This window comes from Tachysurus fulvidraco, chromosome 10 (genome assembly GCF_022655615.1).
Source record: "Tachysurus fulvidraco isolate hzauxx_2018 chromosome 10, HZAU_PFXX_2.0, whole genome shotgun sequence".
Lineage (NCBI taxonomy): Eukaryota > Metazoa > Chordata > Actinopteri > Siluriformes > Bagridae > Tachysurus > Tachysurus fulvidraco.
Window position 1 is genome coordinate 21,366,235 of NC_062527.1, and position 21,400 is coordinate 21,387,634.

At 44.1% G+C, this 21,400-nt stretch overlaps 1 protein-coding gene across 1 annotated transcript in view; it reads left to right on the forward strand.

Annotated features, from left to right (window-relative positions):
* kcnk9 (potassium channel, subfamily K, member 9) overlaps positions 1 to 20,943 on the forward strand; it is a 49,832-nt gene extending 28,889 nt beyond the window's left edge. The window contains exon 2 of the mRNA XM_027174617.2: positions 19,355 to 20,943. Within this exon, the coding sequence (XP_027030418.1) occupies positions 19,355 to 20,271 (917 nt within the window). The 3' untranslated portion in view covers positions 20,272 to 20,943. The remainder of the gene's footprint in view (positions 1 to 19,354) is intronic.
* The last annotated feature ends 457 nt before the right edge of the window (positions 20,944 to 21,400 follow it).

A 21,400-nucleotide genomic window follows, 5' to 3' on the forward strand; every position in this document is an offset into this window, starting at 1 on the left:
TACACCACCTATACACATACACCACCTATACACATACACCACCTGTACACATACACCACCTATACACATACACCACCTATACACATACACCACCTATACACGTACACCACCTATACACGTACACCACCTATACACATACACCACCTATACACATACACCACCTGTACACATACACCACCTGTACACATACACCACCTATACACATACACCACCTATACACATACACCACCTATACACATACACCACCTGTACACATACACCACCTATACACATACACCACCTATACACATACACCACCTATACACATACACCACCTGTACACATACACCACCTATACACATACACCACCTATACACATACACCACCTGTACACATACACCACCTATACACATACACCACCTATACACATACACCACCTGTACACATACACCACCTATACACATACACCACCTGTACACATACACCACCTATACACATACACCACCTATACACATACACCACCTGTACACATACACCACCTATACACATACACCGCCTATACACATACACCACCTGTACACATACACCACCTATACACATACACCACCTGTACACATACACCACCTATACACATACACCACCTATACACATACACCACCTATACACATACACCACCTGTACACATACACCACCTGTACACATACACCACCTGTACACATACACCACCTATACACATACACCACCTATACACATACACCACCTGTACACATACACCACCTGTACACATACACCACCTATACACATACACCACCTGTACACATACACCACCTATACACATACACCACCTATACACGTACACCACCTATACACGTACACCACCTATACACGTACACCACCTGTACACGTACACCACCTGTACACATACACCACCTGTACACATACACCACCTGTACACGTACACTCACACCTGCTACACACCCACAGTACACACACCTGCTACACACCCACAGTACACTCACACCTGTTACTGTACACACCCACAGTACACACACCTGCTACACACCCACAGTACACACACCCACACCTGTTACTGTACACACCCACAGTACACTCACACCTGCTACACACCCACAGTACACACACCCACACCTGTTACTGTACACACCCACAGTACACACACCTGCTACACACCCACAGTACACACACACCTGCTACACACACACACCTGCTACACACCCACAGTACACACACACCTGCTACACACTTGCTCTACATTGCACACCTGCTACTGTGGGAGCTGTAAAACATTTGTATATCCTTTTTTGCAGCAGCAGCAGCAGCAGCAGCAGGCCAGGACTCGGTGTGTTAGTGAGTTCTTTCGAAGTGCTCACAACATTTGCATTTTTTAGTTGGTGTATAAATGAAACTCTTGAGAAGTGTTTAAAGATGCTTTTTACTTCTGCACAAGTCGTTATCAGTCAAAGCAGCAGTACAGGAAATAATTATTATAAGAAATAATATTATAGGAAATAATAACCTTGTTGGAGGCATTTTATTATGTAGATAGAAATTTGAAATTCTAGAATGTGGGAAAGTCAGAAAGATGATTATAATGATTTATAAGCACCTCCTTTATAAAAGACCTAGCGTAATCTTTTGAGCTCAGGATTTGGTTATGTCATTGTCCATAATTTAGCTTTTAAACCAATTTCTTTCCCCTATAGAATGCTGAAACTGCAAGAATGTCAGAATCTCTCAAGCAGCTAGCGTTAGCATTAGGTAATAATGCTAACCAAACGATTGTTTCAGTGCTGCTTAGCTATTTCGTTGTGGCACGATTCAATGAGGCCACTTAGCCCTCTATGTGCTCTATTCACAGACTCCACATTGATTATTACGCCTTTCACTTTTATCTAATTCAATTTAGCTACATTAATTCGGCTGCAATTACGCCGTGACCGAGCTGAAGAGCGCTGAGTGTTTGAGTCTGTGTGACGAGATGAAGGGACATAAAAAGCTGGGGAAAAAGAAAAGAGGTGAGTGTGTACAAGAAAAAGAAAAGAAAAGATGCGTCGTTCTTTTGGTGTCTACGGAGTAGTTGATCTAGCTTAGCTGCCGCTCCATTAGTGCTGGATCATTACAGTATGACAGATCAGAATGTCTTGAGTGTGTGTGTGTGTGTGTGTGTGTGTGTGCTGGGGGGGTGGGGGTGGGTATTACACCCATGCATGTGTATGAGATTTTAATTTCACTGCTTTTACACATCTTTCTCCATACGTATATTCTAAAATATAGGAGTTATATGACCTATTTTGCTGTCAGCAGAGGAACATCTGGGACTAAGCAGAGCTGAGACAGAAATGTCATAGAGACATTTATTAGGCAATAATCAAGAGTCAGCGTCTGAAAGACTGGGACTAACTGGGAGTCAGAACTGAGATAAAAAATATGAAAGCTTTAAAAAAACTAGCAATGATCCAGAGTTAGCATCTGAAGGACTAAGATTAATAAAAAATAGGAGACTTAAGACTCTGAAAAACAGAGTTCCAATGGCTGGGACTAACTGGGAGTCCGAGTTCTAAGGACTGGGACTAGCCGGGAGTCTGAGCTCTGAGGACTGGGACAAACTGTGAGTCAGAGGCACAAAGATTGGGACTAACCGGGAGTCAAAGCCACAAAGACTGGAACTAACCAGGAGTCAGAACCACAAAGACTGGAACTAACCTGGAGTCAGAGCTCTAATAGTTAAGACTAATCAGGAGTCAGAGCCACAAAGACTGGGACTAACAGGGAGTCAAAGGTGTAAAGACTGGAACTTACTGGGAATCAGTGCTTTAAGGTCTGGAACTAACTGTGAGTAACATGTACTTGACCTAACTAAAAGTAAGAAGTGTAAAGACTGGGACTAAATGGGAGTCAGAGGTGTAAAGACTGGGACTAAATGGGAGTCAGAGGTGTAAAGACTGGGACTAAATGGGAGTCAGAGGTGTAAAGACTGGGACTAAATGGGAGTCAGAGGTGTAAAGACTGGGACTAAATGGGAGTCAGAGGTGTAAAGACTGGGACTAAATGGGAGTCAGAGGTGTAAAGACTGGGACTAAACGGGAGTCAGAGGTGTAAAGACTGGGACTAAATGGGAGTCAGAGGTGTAAAGACTGGGACTAAGCAGGAGTCAGTGGCATGTTTTTATGTTTAATGTTTTATCAGGTTGTTGCAAGAGCCTTAAATAAAAAACACAAGAAAGGATCAGAGAGGCTTCAAACACAAACCTTTTTCAGCTTAATACGATACAAAACAAAGCAATACTCAACAATACACACAATGACACTTAGATAGATAATTACATAACTTTTTGCTTTTCTTTGTACCGAGAGTTGTTAAATTCGTTCTGATTGTCCGTCGTCAGTTTGGCGTGTGAGCTCTATAGCCTGCTAAGTCATTCTTGTGGAAAACACCCAATTGTTATTCTGAATCCATCATCCACTAATAAGGAATGAGCTCTTTTAAACAGCCCTAATGAGTGACCTTTAGACTATTGATATGTGACATCCGAGCCTCGAACCCTCCATCATGTGACGGACACCGCATTAACCCTGCTGGTTCAGACTCGGGTAAATATGAATAGATTTGCTTTAATGTGTTAATGTGCTTTGATGTCGGATTCTCATTGCTGACAGTTTTAAAAAAAAAGATGTCGTTATTTGATCCTTTACTGAGAAATAATATGATTTTTTTATTATTTAGGTTGTTGTTTTTTTTCGAAAACTAAAGCACTAAAGCATTATGTGGACCTGTTTGCATAAACTCCTATGGAGTCAAACATTTACTAACGACTCACTACTATAGACTCATTATATTTTGTACAGCAAACACTGTATCAGTGAATCATATGAATCGACTCGACTCATTCGACTCAGCGTCTCTTTCTAGCAACCTATCAGCTGTGTTGTAAGTGATTGTTTCATGAGCTGTTTTATGAGATGTGTACTGAGTGCTCTGGCACTCTCCGTAACCCGTGTGCAGGAATGTGTGTTTTCTGGAAACCAAACACACACATTTCCTGAATGAATCATCTGACCGATGCCAGATTGAAAACGCTTCATGAATTCATACCTGGATTTAAAGGTGGTTGTTTGAGAAATGCTTCAGAAAGCTGAGTCGGAAAGGGGCGGGGCTTGTCGATATGTGGCGGAGAGAGTGTTCAGTGTGCATGTGTGACGTTAGCAGAAAGTGGTTTTAACATCGACATGGAGGATAAAAACAAAGAAAGGAAGAGAAGAAAGACTTACGATAAGGACAAGAAGTAGGACGTGTTAATATAGGATCAGCTTTCCAGCGCTGGAGAGAACTGAAGGAGCAGGAAGTCGGCCACATATTCACAGGTTGGAGTTTCCCGAGTCAATAACTCCTGAGCTAAACGCTGTTACTACACAAATAACACCTCTTTTCTATCGTAGTAATGTAGAGAGGCAGCTACAACCGCGTTTTGTGTAGTAACAGCGTTTAGCTCAGGAGTTATCGACTCTGGAAACTCCGACCTGTGAATATGTGGCCGACTTTACTTAAGACGCCGAGGCGCTTTTTTCCTTCTCGATAGGTGAGTAACGTTGGTTTTGCTTTGTTACACAGAACTAATATATGCCTTTGTCCTTTACATCATTATGCTTGTGTGGCATTTTTGCTTGTTTGTTTATCTACAATCGTATTGTTCTTCCCTTCAGCTATGATAAAGTCACGTTTCTTTCCGTTAGTCGCCTGGGTTACGTATGGATGTGTGGGCGGAGCTATCGATACAGGGGTGGGACCCGTTTGGGTTAGGGGCGTGTTTGTTTTGGTGATTTCAAATGTCAACATTGGCTTTCAAACAATGGAGACCGCACCTTTAAGATGTGTAAGTCATGTAGTGTTTATGTGGCCTATATAGTGAAAAGGCTGTGACTTGGGATGCGCTGAGAGTGGACTGATGTTAAATGCGTAGGAATAGGGAGTAAAGGGTAGGGAACAGAATGGTCTTGAACATATAATTGTCTACTCTGGCTGTAAGAAGATTGCGTGCAATCCGTGTGTGTGTGAGAGAGAGAGCACTTGTGTGCGATGCAGCATCTGTTCTTCTGTAGAGTTCTCTCACACACTGACCTTTCCCTAATGACTTATCATGCTTTGTGTACTCTGTAGTCTAAAGCACTTAAGCATCATGAGGCTGCACACACACACACACACACACACACACACACACACACACACACACACACACACACACACACTCAGGCGCCGCCTCCTCGGCTCGTCTGAGAGATTATATTCTTTATATTAATGTCAGATTTACTTGAGCGAGGTGGCATTTATGAGATAAGGGGTTGAGTGTTCACAAATGCTGAACAGGATGTCTGGAGATTTATGCATTTAACACACATTTTAATAATAGAGACTCCTTAACACACCTTAACAAATCAGTTTCTCTTGCTCCTTTTCACACTAAAATCTGACTCGGAACCCGTGATCCTGTGAGCATGAGCAGTCACGTTCAAATTATTTCATTTTCTGAGTGAGATATTCTTATTAAGCCAACATCTGCTAACAAAAGATAGCAAGCTAGCTAGTAGAGAGTAAAAAACAAAACAAAAGCATAAACACCTTGTGTGTGGAATGAGAAAACCTTAGGCAGGGTTGCCAGATTTCTACATATTGAAAAAAAAACCTCACAGGCTTTTAAAATCTTATTTATTTCTCTTTTTTTTCTCACTCGTTGCTCAGAGTGAGTGCTCTGTGATTGTTTCTCATCACCTGATACTCTGGTTATAAAGTCTACTTTCTTTTATTTGTATTTTTTTTTATTTAATTCTGATTATTTAATAACAAGACGCCTGAGATAGGCACAGGCTCCCCGTGACCCGAGGTAGTTCGGATAAGCGGTAGAAAATGAATGAATGAATGAATGAATGAATGAATGAATGAATGAATGAATGAAGAAACCACCAGGAGACCTTCTGTTTCAACCAACAGCCTTGTTTCAATACAACTCCAATTCAGTGGAAAAACAGAAACCCTGGCAACCCTATCAGTGTTTAAGCAGCTTAGCAGCTCTTCCATTTATTTTATAAATGTCAGTCCCACCCACTCAGATTCGACTGGTCCACAAGACGTGTGTGTGTGTGTGTGTGTGTGTGTGTGTGTGTGTGTGTGTGTGTGTGTGTGTGTGTGTGTGTGTGTGTGTGTGTGTGTTTGTGTTCATGAAGCTGATTTGGCTCTTGCTGTTATTTTAATGACTGGACTACTGAGTCTCATCCCAGTGATTTCTGCTCCTGAAGTTTACAGTAACATCCATTTCATCCTCCTTAAGCCTGTCTTGATAGAATTTCTAACAGAAGTTATAAAACAGAATAAGTCTATAAGTCAATAGAATTGGCATCATGCTATCGTGGAATTCCCTCAAATGCAAATTAAAACAGTATTGAAAGTTTTCTTCACCCAAACTTATCTCCTGGAGCTCGTTACATCATTATCCAGCCATGAGCAAGATTGGAATCAGATGAATTGAAATGGACCATGAGACACACAGAGCAGTATAGTGGCTCATCAAGATGTGTTTCTGACCCGGTCGAGCAGAAAGAACACGAGACGATCTGTCTGATTCTCCGAACGACACTTCAGAGCTAATAAGCAGCAGAATCAATTCACAGGAGCAGAGAGAGATGTTCCTTTATTATCCCGAGCTGTGGATTTAATCCGATTGGAATTTGGTGACAGAGGAAAAAGTCTATAAAGGTTTTGCATCTGCACTTTATCATCATCACACACACACACACACACACACACACACACACACACACACACACACCCCTCCTGTTGGTGTCGTTATCCCCCCGTGTTCGGTCAGAATATTAACCGACCTTTAAATGTCTCTGTTACAATAAATTCAGTTTAATGTGCTGGAGAAGAGAAAAAGGCAATTCTGTTTAAACTGTGCAGCTTCTTTATGAGCTATTCGATAGAGGAGGCGTGGCCTCTGTACCTGTAAGTCTCATTTGGGCGAGGCGACGCCTCTGTCCCTGTCAGTCTCAGTGAAGGAGGCGTGGCCTCTGTGTCTGTAAGTCTCATGGGATGAGGCGACGCCTCTGTCTCTGTCAGTCTCAGAGAAGGAGGCGTGACCTCCATACCTGTAAGTCTCATTGGACGAGGTGAGGCCTCTGTCCCTGTAAGTCTCATTGGACGAGGCGTGGCCTCTGTCCCTGTAAGTCTCATTGGACGAGGCGTGGCCTCTGTACCTGTCAGTCTCAGTGAAGGAGGCGTGGCCTCTGTACCTTTAAGTCTCATTGGACGAAGTGTGGCCTCTGTATCTGTCAGTCTCAGTGAAGCAGGCGTGGCCTCTGTATCTGTCAGTCTCAGTGGAGGAGGTATGGCCTCTGTACATGTCAGTAAACGAGGCGTGGCCTCTGTCCCTGTCAGTGTCAGTAAAGGAGGCGTGGCCTCTGTATCTGTCAGTCTCAGTGGAAGAGGCGTGGCTTCTGTACCTGTCAGTCTCAATGGAGGAGGTGTGGCCTCTGTACCTGTCAGTCTCAGTGGAGGAGGCGTGGCCTCTGTACCTGTCAGTCTCAGTGGACGAGGTGTGGCCTCTGTACCTGTCAGTCTCAGTGGAGGAGGTGTGGCCTCTGTACCTGTCAGTCTCAGTGGACGAGGTGTGGCCTCTGTACCTGTCAGTCTCAGTGGAGGAAACATGGCCTATGTATCTGTCAGTCTCAGTGGACGAGGCGTGGCCTCTGTACCTGTCAGTGTCAGTAAAGGGGGCGTGGCACATACTCGTACAGTTCGTGTGATGGAGCAGAGAGAATGTGTTGTTGCTTTAATAAGAGAACAGGCCTCATTCTGCAGGGATCAGGAAGTCTCTGATGTTCATCACCTTAATCAGACCAGGAGCAATCAATGCTTCTGCTTATCTCTGATTGGTCTACCTTACATCCTCACTATGGCGACGATTTGCAGTTCTCCATTTCGAAGAGGCGATACAGCTGACCTCAGAGTGGCGTGACCGCGGGTCAGCGGGACACCGTGTCTCTCCACACACCTGAGACAAATCAATAAAACATAACAATTACTTAAGATCATTTATTAATCTGTTAATAAATATTTCGAATATTGATTGCTGTTAAAAAAATTTACGTAGAATTTTTTTTTCTTATATTTTATTAGTTTAATCAATCCATGATATTGAATACGGAACGAAGACTATACAGTATTTATCAGGACAAAGACAAGAGGTTAAACACACGATTTCAATTCTGTAGTTGCTGAAATTTTTAAAATGTAATTTAACTGAGGAAATTTATTTAAGAAACTTCTTTAACCTCGAGCACTTTGAATGTTTTAGCAGATTTTTTGCTGCTTTAACGCTGCTTGTCAGCCTCGAGGCACTTTTCTTAAAAGCCTGTCACGAAGACGGGAAGTAATGAGTCCTGTGATGTTGTCTGTTAGTCTCCATGGAAAACACACACACTTACACACACACACACTCTCTCACACACACACACACACACACACACACACACACACACACACACACACACACACACACACACACACGCATAGACGTTAGTGTAGTCGAGTTTAACAGAAAGGTCAGCGGAATTTCAGAGCAGTGATGTGTGTCAGGTGATTTGGTGAGGGAACACACACACACACACACACACACACACACAATATTTATGATGGTATATAAACAGTAACTGAACAAACTCTTTCTTCGTGGGTGTGGTTTAATATACAAATTAGCTTGATTGACAGCACGTCCTCACCTGTGATGTCACCCAAATAATCACTTGTCTTTAGCTTCCATGTAGCTATACCTAAGTGATTAGGTATACAGCTGTTATAAATGCTACACTAGCTTTCACGTGCAAAAAGTTAGCATTCGCTTTTATGCTCTAGAATAGTGTTAGCTTTTATGATCTGTATTAACTTTCAGTCATTAGATAAGAATTTTTAGTAAGAATAGAGTTTTTATTTGATTTCTAGTAAACGTGTGGTTTTCTGTGTTCTGTAGCTAGCTGTAGTGTGTGTGTTCTGTATATAGCTGTAATGTGTGTGTTCTGTAGCTAGCTGTAGTGTGTGTGTGTGTTTTCTGTAGCTAGCTGTAGTGTGTGTGTGTGTGTGTGTGTGTGTGTGTGTGTGTGTGTGTGTGTGTGTGTGTGTTTTCTGTAGCTAGCTGTGGTGTGTTTGTGTTCTGTAGCTAGCTGTAGTGTGTGTGTGTGTTCTGTATATAGCTGTAATGTGTGTGTTCTGTAGCTAGCTGTAGTGTGTGTGTATGTGTGTGTGTGTGTGTGTGTGTGTGTGTGTGTTTTCTGTAGCTAGCTGTGGTGTGTTTGTGTTCTGTAGCTAGCTGTAGTGTGTGTGTGTTCTGTATATAGCTGTAATGTGTGTGTTCTGTAGCTAGCTGTAGTGTGTGTGTGTGTGTGTTTTCTGTAGCTAGCTGTGGTGTGTTTGTGTTCGGTAGCTAGCTGTAGTGTGTGTGTGTGTGTTCTGTATATAGCTGTAATGTGTGTGTTCTGTAGCTAGCTGTAGTGTGTGTGTGTGTGTATGTGTTTTCTGTAGCTAGCTTTTGGTGTGTGTATGTGTTTGTGTGTTCTGTAGTTAGCTGTGTTGTGGGGTGTGTATGTGTGTTCTGTAGCTAGCTGTGGTGTGTTTGTGTTCTGTAGCTAGCTGTGTTATGTGTGCGTGTGTGTGTGTGTTCTGTAGCTATCTGTATTGTGGTGTGTGTGTTCTCTAGCTAGCTGTGTATGTGTGTTCTGTAGCTAACTGTATTGTGGTGTGTGTGTTCTCTAGCTAGCTGTGTATGTGTGTTCTGTAGCTAACTGTATTGTGGTGTGTGTGTGTGTGTGTTCTCTAGCTAGCTGTGTATGTGTGTTCTGTAGCTAACTGTATTGTGGTGTGTGTGTTCTCTAGCTAGTTGTGTGTGTGTGTTCTGTAGCTAGCTGTGTTATGTGTGAGTGTGTGTGTGTGTTCTGTAGCTATCTGTATTGTGGTGTGTGTGTGTTCTGTAGATAGCTGTGTTATGTGTGAGTGTGTGTGTTCTGTAGCTATCTGTATTGTGGTGTGTGTGTTCTGTAGCTAACTGTATTGTGGTGTGTGTGTGTGGGTTCTCTAGCTAGCTGTGTGTGTGTTCTGTAGCTAGCTGTGTGTGTGTTCTCTAGCTAGCTGTGTGTGTGTTCTGTAGCTAACTGTATTGTGGTGTGTGTGTTCTCTAGCTAGTTGTGTGTGTGTGTTCTCTAGCTAGCTGTGTATGTGTGTTCTGTAGCTAACTGTATTGTGGTGTGTGTGTGTGTTCTTTAGCTAGTTGTGTGTGTTCTGTAGCTAGCTGTGTTATGTGTGCGTGTGTGTGTTCTGTAGCTATCTGTATTGTGGTGTGTGTGTGTTCTGTAGCTATCTGTATTGTGGTGTGTGTGTATTCTGTAGCTAACTGTATTGTGGTGTGTGTGTGTTCTCTAGCTAGCTGTGTGTGTGTTCTGTAGCTAGCTGTGTGTGTGTGTGTTCTCTAGCTAACTGTATTGTGGTGTGTATCTGTGTTATATAGCTGTAGTGACGTTATCTGTACAGCATTTTATGATACTGAACACTTCAACACATTTGAAGTGATTGTGTGATGATTTCAGTAGTCTGTTTGTACAATGCTAACCTGTTAGCTACTAGCATCCATTACTTGTTGGCTACATTAGCCTCGTAGCTCTGGTGTGAGACTATAAACTTAAAGTTTTGCTATAAAGTGAAATCAAGTGACATAAATTAGAATTAAATTTACTGCAGTGTTGGCAGCTTCTGAGTCACAGGGACTCCAGATGTCCTTTTACTGAAGTTTTTCCAGAAACCTTTGCCAGTTCATGGCAGGGGATCAGACACACACACACACACACACACACACACACACACACACACACACACACACACATACACACACACACAAACTTTATGGATATAGTAGTGGTGAAGGTCAAACACATGCTAGAGCAAAACTAGAAAGAATAAACTCAGAAATGCAACAGGTGAGAAGAGGGTGTGGTCAGGGAGCAGGAACTGGAGCAGGAACAGAGGAGGAAAGAAGAGGACGTCTGAAATCATGGACATGATGCTCCAACGGAAAACCCTGTAGGATTGAGATTAGATGCTAATACACACACACACACACACACACACACACACACACACACACACACACACACACACACACACACACACACACACTCACCTGCATCCTTTATAAACATCTGCAGGATTAAAAGCCAAATCCACAAGGTGGCACATCAGAGCTCGTCCTTTCCTCTTCATCAGGTTTCGCACCAGATCTTTAAGGCTTAAAGCTGTCTCTTTAAAACCTCCACCTGAGGTCACGAGCTGCATCTGGAATTGATCCACTGATCTAGAAGATCCAGAAAACCGACCGGACGTGTAGCTCGCTGAGCAAGAGGCTGTCAGGATGGACTGTACCAGGAACACTGGGTAGAGTTAGAAGAAGGGGTGGAGCTATCTGAGATCAAAAGGTTCTGATGTTCTAGATCAGTTTGTGAACGATTCCGTAATACATTTATTAATTCTGCATCGTACTTTAGGTCCAACGTGATAGTTCCTGTTCTCACGTACGTTACAGCAGCTCTAAACGATCAGACCCCCGGTGTGTCTGAGCCAGGTTTATGGTGATCGCATCAACTTTGTCATAATGCTGTTATAATGCTAAACACCCGTGATGTATGACTCTCTCTCTCTCTCTCTCTCTCTCTCTCTCTCTCTCTATATATATATATATATATATATATATATATATATATATATATATATATATCTGCTGTTCTTTATATCTCACTCTTTCTTTTTCCCTACAGATCCAACGTTCAGTTAAGACTCAGGGCACTTATAAATAATAAGCCAGCCTTTGAATGAAATCGTTTGCCTTGTGCTTGTGGGATTTTTTATATTATCTGATGAGAGATTAATTAAAGCGCTCAGTCTGTCTACGGTGAGAGAACCAGCTTAAGAGAGAGAGCCTTGTGTTTTATCCCATCAAATCCAGTTCTGTTTACAGTGACGTTTGTGTGGAACTGATCTAGAGAGAGGTGTGGCCTCTGTACCTGTCAGTCTTAGTGAAGGAGGCGTGTCCTCTGTACCTGTCAGTCTCAGTGAAGGAGGTGTGGCCTCTGTACCTGTCAGTCTTAGTGAAGGAGGTGTGACCTCTGTACCTGTCAGTCTTAGTGAAGGAGGTGTGGCTTTTGTACCTGTCAGTCTCAGTGAAGGAGGCGTGGCCTCTGTACCTGTCAGTTTCAGTGAAGGAGGCGTGGCCTCTGTACCTGCCAGTCTCAGTGAAGGAGGTGTGTCCTCTGTACCTGCCAGTCTCAGTGAAGGAGGTGTGTCCTCTGTACCTGCCAGTCTCAGTGATGGAGGTGTGGCCTCTGTACCTGTCAGTCTCAGTGAAGGAGGCGTGTCCTCTGTACATGTCAGTCTCAGTGAAGGAGGAGTGTCCTCTGTACATGTCAGTCTTAGTGAAGGAGGTGTGGCCTCTGTACCTGTCAGTCTTAGTGAAGGAGGCGTGTCCTCTGTACCTGTCAGTCTCAGTGACGGAGGCGTGGCCTCTGTACCTGTTAGTTTCAGTGAAGGAGGTGTGGCTTATGTACCTGTCAGTCTCAGTGAAGGAGGTGTGTCCTCTGTACCTGTCAGTCTCAGTGAAGGAGGTGTGTCCTCTGTACCTGTCAGTCTCAGTGAAGGAGGTGTTGTCTCTGTACCTGTCAGTCTCAGTGATGGAGGTGTGGCCTCTGTACCTGTCAGTCTTAGTGAAGGTGGTGTGGCCTCTGTACCTGTCAGTCTCAGTGAAGGAGGTGTGGCCCTTTGAACCTGTCACTCAGTGAAGGAGGTGTTGTCTCTGTACCTGTTAGTCTCAGTGAAGGAGGCGTGTCCTCTGTACCTGTCAGTCTCAGTGAAGGAGGTGTGTCCTCTGTACCTGTCAGTCTCAGTGAAGGAGGTGTGGCCTCTGTACCTGTCAGTCTCAGTGAAGGAGGTGTTGTCTCTTTACCTGTCAGTCTCAGTGAAGGAGGCGTGTCCTCTGTACTTGCTGGTCTCATTGAAGGAGGCGTGGCCTCTGTACCTGTCAGTCTCAGTGATGGAGGTGTGGCCTCTGTACCTGTCAGTCTCAGTGATGGAGGTGTGGCCTCTGTACCTGTCACTCAGTGAAGTACTGTAGGTTTAAGGTATGTAAGTCATATAAAAAAATATATGTTGAGGAATTTGAGGAAGTCGAGGAGGTGTGGCCTTAGTTTCTGCTAGTTATAATACAGCAGGTTTAGGAGGTGTGGCCTCTGTGTCTGAGACCAGTAAAGAAGTCATAATTGAAATGTTATCATATTGAATCTATAACTGCTTTAAATATTTCTTTTACACATCAGATCGTTGTAATCACGTAGAAGTGAAGTTATAGCCCAACACATTCATCTCCCACATAATAAAAATGGATGTGAGCTTATTGTGAATAAAGTGCGCTCGAAACCTCCAACTTTAACTTTATATTTTCAGCATATAAAAGTCTTGAGCCATGCTTTAGATCCCATCACTCAGACTGCAGCCTGCAGAGACACTTTAACAGTTTGACCTTTACTTAGCCTCAATTTCCACGCTTAATATCACCTGCACACACCATTTCAGATGGGTCTGGATAGCAGACGCTTTATCTGTGCTCTGCATGTTGAGCCCTTAATAACAAAGCTTTTACGTCGGAATGTTGCTTTACTGCGGGAATATTTACACCGTCTTCATGTTATCACTTAAAATGTTAAATTTGGTCTTTTTCTTAATATCCATGTGTAGCTGTAGGGTGTGTGAAAGGGGTGAAACATGATATTTAGGGACAGAATAAAAAATAGGGGCAAGGATTTTGTGTAGAATTGTTGGATGGTTTGTAAGTATTTATTTCCAGTCTATTTATTTGTGCATCTCAACGCTCTGAGTCTTTTTTCAACCCGTTTGAGTTCTCCAATAGCGAAGGACAAACGATGAATGTTTCATGAAGGAGTTTTTAATGTTTAGAAGTTCATGTTGGTATGTGATCTAGGTTACACTATAGATCACAGTAGCATGAGATAAAAGGCTGCATACTAAACGTCCATCTCATAATCGAACGTGCCATATTCAAATCCTCTGCCACCCTTCGCCCACCCGGACGCCCACGGCTGAAGCGAGATGCATACATTACCTCCGTTTCTCCCCGGCTGTGCAGCTTGCGTGAACTTAACCAGCTTTCCGCTGTTCATTTGAGCTCGTGAGCATTGATCTCTCGGCGGTCCCTGCGGCTCACGCCCACTCCGCCAGCAGCTTACGGCTTCTATTTATAGCACAGAGTCGCTCGATAGATTCGATTTGCGACCGGGAAACAAGGGAGAATTTTCTTATTCCACCGGGTGCTTAGGGTTCTTTTGACCCTTATATACACAACACACACACACACGGCTAATGAAAATGTTACATTTCTGATAAATACTAGCAGCTTCTGGCAAACGAGAACGAAAAGGAAGTCGAGGGTTGTAAGGCTATAAAGGGTGAAAGATCATTAGAAGCAGCATATTACAGACGTAGGAATATTTATACAAGAGAAAAAGGACCAGCGATAACGCACGACTGTTTCCTGATCATAACGAGTAATGAAGCCAAAACATGAATCAATTCGTGTCATTGTGACATGGAGAAACGCTGAAGGTTGCAGCTCTACAGGTCCCAAAATTGCTAAAGAATAAAATTGCTCCACACGTACGGATCACTCTCACTCATTTACTACCACTTATCCGAACTACCTCGGGTCACAGGGAGCCTCAGGCTTAATCGGGCATCGAGGCAGGATACACCCTGGACGGAGTGCCAACCCATCACAGGGCACACACACACTCTCATTCACTCACACACTCACACACTACGGACAATTTTCCAGAGATGCCAATCAACCTACCATGCATGTTTTTGGACCGGGGGAGGAAACCGGAGTACCCGGAGGAAACCCCCGAGGCACGGGGAGAACATGCAAACTCCACACACACAAGGTAGAGGTGGGAATCGAACCCCCAACCCTGGAGGTGTGAGGAGAACGTGCTAACCACTAAGCCACCGTGCCCCCTACCTACAGATCAGTAAACATGATTTTTTTATCTGTTTGGCTGTGAACTAGTTAATATGGAAATGATGACGTATGAAAACTTCGCGAAACTGGCTTCACCTCTGACTGTCTCAAAGCGCCGACACTGGAGACTCCTTCCATAGATGTTAGAAAATGTTATGCTTACATCCTTGTGAGCGAGACATCACTATAGCAACGATTACATGAAAGGTTAGAACAGGAAGTTCCAGCTTCACCTCTGACACTGAAGTCTCCTTCACGTTACATAAACCTCTCCTAACTCAATACATGCAGATCGTGACCCTGTGATGGTGCAGACGACTAGAACTCGAATCGGCCCCTGAGGGCCAGTCAGACCCCGGCGTGGTGGTGAGGATATCAGCGGTGTGATTGTGTGATTTGTATTTTCTGAGCTCGACGCTCCTCCAGTCATATTATCCGTCTTTAGAGAGCGTAGCGAACTAAGCCACGTACTGGAAGCACACTGCCAAATAAGATTAACCCTGCTGGTGGTGGGAGTTTATTTACATGTGGTAAAGGGCTGCGTGTCTCTCGACGTGCTGAGTCACCGCTTCAACATAACACCAGCCAGTTAGAAGAGCATCGTGATGCAGGATGGTGCGGCGTGCGGCCGGCAGACTGCCGTCTGACTGAGAACGGCACAACGGCAGCGGTTTATTTTTCTAGATTTGAGAAAAGCTGAACAAAGCTGGAGTTTATCTCGCTCACACTGGTGCACTGCCCTCACAAGCTGCGTCTGAGCTCAGAGGGAACTGGGACCCGAGCGCTGAGTCTCGGATGATTTTTCTGCGCTTCAACAACATAAAGAAAATTTGTTAAATATTAAAAAAAAATTCAGACTCTCTCTAAAACATTGTATTTTAATTGTTAGGGTTAGGATTAGGGTTAGGGTTAGGGTTAGGATTAGGGTCAGGATTAGGGTTAGGATTAGGGTTCTGGTTAGGGTTATGGTTAGGATTAGGATTAGGGTTAGGATTAGGGTTAGGGTCAGGATTAGGGTTAGGGTTAGGGTTAGGATTAGGGTTAGGGTATATAATGAGAGAATTTGTTAGTTCCTCCTCCACCTGAAGCACAGACCCTGTTCTAACGACACAAGTATTACCCATAATGCACTGCAAAGGCATGCTGGCATTATTGGTAACCTTCATGCTAAATGCTAATTAACTCGTTAGCTAGCACAAAGACAAAAATACTACCGCTCTCATGCGTGTGTTAAATAAATTAGCAGGTACTGTTGTATTCCACACCTACGTCAAACACCAGTCAGAACACCATTTTAATCTCATAGCTCACTAAATGTACTTGTTTGTTTGTTTGTTTGTTTGTTTGTTTGTTTGTTTTTTCTCTTAATTCACCTCATGGTGATTTTTTGCTGACTCTTTAAGTCAGACTGGATGTGTGTAAAGTAGATCACTGCTTCGGGGTCAAGTGACTCTGTGTCTCGCATCAGTCGCTTCAAATCCTCAAGACATCGTTTCTTGACTTCGAGCCAGTGTGGAAAGTCTCCTCAGATTAGTGTAGCTTGTTTTAAAAAAGAAAGAAAGAAATAAAAACTACTATGAATGATGTAAAAGGAGAAGGAAAGCAGCAGCAGGCCGGGCAGATCAGAAGCTCCATCACAGAGTATTTCCACTCGTCAGTCTCAGTATCTCATCCATCAGCTCAGCATGCAGGAGAGAAGCCCTGTGAGGTTCCTGTGACTCAGCAACTTTTAGTTCTTCGCCTCTACATAAAGGCTCATTAGAGCTAAAAGCTTTACTGGCCCAACTAGACTTCCTGCCTTTCCTGAACCAATAACTCCCACTTCCTCCTTCTCTCTCTCTCACTCCCTTCTTCTCTTTCTTCTTCCCTCCTTCCCTTCCTCCAGCCTCTTCTTTATCTCAGGTTTCTTTCTCTTCTCGGAGAAGAGCGAATTAGGGAACCGAGCAGACGTCAGACTAATCGAACACACCCACTCCTGATCTCTGAACCTCCACCAAGATTAATGACTCGCCTCATTTCTAAAATTCTGTGTGTGTGTGAGAGAGAATGTGTGTGTATGTGTGTGTTTGTGAGTGAGTCTGTATGTTAGAGAGAGTGAGTGTAAGAGAATGTGTGTGTGCGAGTGTGTGTGCGAGTGTGTGTGAGTGTGTGTGTGAGGGTGTGTGTGTGAGGGAAAGAGAGCGAGATAGTGTGTTTGTGTGTGTGTGCGCCTGAGTGTGTGTGTGTGCGCCTGAGTGTGTGTGTGTGTGCGCATGGGTGTGTGTCTGCGTGTATGGGTGTGTGTGTGTGCATGAGTGTGTGTGCGCATGAGAGTGTGTGTGTGCGTGTATGAGTGTGTGTGTGCGCATGAGTGTGTGTGTGTGTGTGTGTGCATGTGTGTGTGTATGAGTGTGTGCGCATGAGTGTGTGTGCGTGTATGAGTGTGTGTGTGCATGTGAGTGTGTGTGTGTGTGTGTGCATGAGTGTATGTGTGTGCACATGAGTGTGTGTGTGTGTGCATGGGTGTGTGAGTGTGTGTGGGTAAGTGTGTGTGTGTGTGCACATGAGTGTGTGTGTGTGCGCATGAGTGTGTGTGCGTGTATGAGTGCGTGTGTGCGTGTGCGCATGAGTGTGTGTGCGTGTATGAGTGTGTGTTCATGAGTGTGTGTGTGTGCGCGTGAGTGTGTGTGCGTGTATGAGTGTGTGTTCATGAGTGTGTGTGTGTGCGCGTGAGTGTGTGCGCGTATGTGGGTGAGTCTGTGTGTGTGTGTGCGTGTGTGTGTGTGTGTGCGTGTGTGTGTGTGTGTGTGTGTGTGTGTGTTACTGCATAGCTAATACACTTTGGTGGAGGTGTGATAAAGTTAATCTCGTTTCTTTTCTGCTTGGTCACACTTGTAAACAAGGCCGAGTCTCTTTAGGATGCAGGAAAATAAATGTTGAGCTGAATGGACTCACAAACTTTAAGACACAGCTAACTGACTCTGACTCTGACTCCTGACTCCTGACTGTGTTCAGACTGAAGCCTGAACATCGAGAACGCTCAGTTTTTACAGACTGCAGCTATGAACAGAATGAAAGCCTTCAGTCCGGCGCTTAGGGGCAAATCGTCAGCGTTAACACTCGGCCTTTTGTTAGTCATTTACTAGAATGTGTTAGAAGTGTCAGGAGTTAGAACAGCCAATCATGTTCCAGTATGCAAATTCAGCCTTCTCTGTGACACTGAAAGGGGCGGGGCATGTCAGATTAGGGTGGATCCTATTTGCATATTCATTCATGCTTTTATTCCATGTTTTTTTTCCTCTAACTGACATTTTTAAAATCACACAATTTATTATATTAAAGAAAATTCGACCGGCTTCGACTTGAATTGTTTAGATTCATTTTTTTTTCAGTTGATCTTTTAAATTAATGCTTTTTTTCTCTCCTGATTTTCTGAGATGTTTTTTAAATTCTCTCAATTTGTAGTTCCTATACGTGCGCACGGTGGCTTAGTGGTTAGCACGTTCGCCTCACACCTCCAGGGTTGGGGGTTCGATTCCCACCTCCGCCTTGTGTGTGTGGAGTTTGCATGTTCTCCCCGTGCCTCGGGGGTTTCCTCCGGGTACTCCGGTTTCCTCCCCCGGTCCAAAGACATGCATGGTAGGTTGATTGGCATCTCTGGAAAATTGTCCGTAGTGTGTGAGTGTGTGTGTGAATGAGAGTGTGTGTGTGCCCTGTGATGGGTTGGCACTCCGTCCAGGGTGTATCCTGCCTCGATGCCCGATGACGCCTGAGATAGGCACAGGCTCCCCGTGACCCGAGAAGTTCAGATAAGCGGTAGAAAATGAATGAATGAATGAATGAATGTAATTCCTATACATTTCTACTCAGAAGGTCAGGAATGAAATCCTCAGCTCGTGTTCCTCCAGAATCTTCTGCTTTTCCACTGAAATCTTTCCAAAGGCACGTTCTGTCATGGACATGTTATGTACAAAAAAAGAGCTGTGGAATATCATGAGGAAATGTCTCGGTCATTCCCATCATCTGCTTCGGTGTTGGTTGACAGTCAGGAACTTCTACTGAAGATGTGATTGATGTGAAGTGTAGAGCATCTCATGAAACCGTGGTCAGGATTCTTCTGCTCTGGGACGGTCCTGGTTCAGACACTTTCTCTCTCTCCTAAGACTTAAGAACATTTGAGTCTCGAACGAAACCTGAATAAAGTTTGTAGATGAAGCTTCCTCAGATTTAAGACTAATGTCTGTTGTTGTTGTTTGTCCTCAGGTTATGGCCACGCAGCTCCAGGGACCGATGCCGGGAAGGCGTTTTGCATGTTCTACGCGGTTCTGGGAATCCCGCTGACGTTGGTGATGTTCCAGAGCCTGGGTGAGCGCATGAACACGTTTGTCAAGTATCTTCTGAAGCGCATCAAGAAGTGCTGTGGGATGCGCATCACAGACGTCTCCATGGAGAACATGGTGACGGTGGGGTTCTTCTCGTGCATGGGAACGCTGTGCATCGGCGCTGCGGCCTTCTCGCACTACGAAGACTGGAGCTTTTTCCAGTCGTACTATTACTGCTTCATTACGCTCACCACCATCGGATTTGGTGATTTTGTGGCACTGCAGAAGAACCGAGCTCTTCAGAGAAAGCCTCTTTATGTGGCCTTCAGCTTTATGTACATCCTAGTGGGGCTGACAGTCATCGGAGCCTTCCTCAACCTGGTGGTGCTGCGGTTCCTCACCATGAACAGTGAGGACGAGCGGCGAGATGCGGAGGAACGGGCCTCGTTAGCCGGAAACAGGAGCAGCGTCATCGTCCATGTCCAGGAGGACTCCATGGCCGGGAGGATGCACCGAAGGAGGCGAGACCGTGATCAGTACAGGTCTGAAGTCGCCGATCTTCAATCTGTCTGCTCCTGCATGCATTATCACTCGCACGACTTCGGCAGCTCGGCTATGCTGGCCGGAGAAGGAACAGGAAGAGGGGGGTTGGGGTTAGGAGGAAGACCGTTTGCGCACCAGAACTCCTTCACGTGCCAGCCGAGATACTTCCACTCGCCGGTGACGTACCACATTGAGGAGATTTCACCGAGCGCGTTGAAGAACAGCTTCCTCCCCTCCCCTATCAGCTCCGTTTCCCCCGGCTTGCACAGCTTCACGGACAATTCGCGCCTGATGAGGCGACGCAAGTCCGTCTGAAGAGGAAACCTCCCCGGGGCGACGGGCCACGCCCACACGCTCTTCCTGATGTTCAATAACCAGGGTATTTATTGAGAAAACACACAGAATAAAGCTGCTCCTTAACCAAAAGCGCATTTTTTCCACTCTCCTCAGTATGCGGATGATTTAGGTTCTCGTGATAAGACGCGTGCTCTGGGTTAACGTTCGAGTCGGACACAGGGAACAGGAATACGGGACGAAACACGAGAAAACTCAATGAGCCTTTTCATTTAGGATGAAAAGCAAAGAAAAGCATGAAGCATGGAATTTTTCTTCCCCCAGAGACTCGTTCATCTGTACACTGTACACGAGCGGGCAGCTGTTTGCCCTGGGTTTTTTTTTTTTTTTTTTTTTTTCAAGAAACCTGGGCTTGAATTTTACAGCCTGACCTTCTTATCACTCGAGACGATGCAGACTCGAGCTTCAGCTACAACACAGAGGGAGAGATTATTTTTTACAGGGAGAGAAAAAATTCTTCAGGTTTATCTCTGGAGACGAATTCACGCTGAGGGGAATCTCAAGTGCCATACAACACTGAATGAGTAAAAAAAAAAAAAAACTAGTACGGACTGTCGGGACTTCCTTTTAAGGACGATTTTCTTTTTCTATCATATTTAGCAAGATATGAAGATGAGACATTGATTTATTTAAGAAATGCCATGCCAAAATATTACTGTCAATCCTAGCATGTGCATTAGTTGTCATTTGATGTGTGTGACATCATTATTATTATTTTTTTTCCTTTTTTTTTCTTTTTTTATGTTAAATGCCATTTCCTAGAGGGAGGGTTTATAAAATTGTATGTGTGGGTAGTTTCCCAGCTATGTGATATGAGACCGAGAGAGAGAGAGAGAGAGAGAGAGAGAGAGAAAGAGAGAGAGAGAGAGAGAGAGAGAGACTTCAGGTATTGCATCATCAATAAAAAGTTAATAATTTGCATGTGCTTTGTTAAAAACTGGTATGCATAAACTGTCAAAAGGGAAAAAATAATAATAGCAGCCTTGCCAATGGTTTGAAAAGCAAATAATCCTTTAAGTTTATTTTCAAAAAAAAAATAAATAAAATAAATAAAATTATTTTTTTCCTCTCAAAGATGTCCGCTCATGAA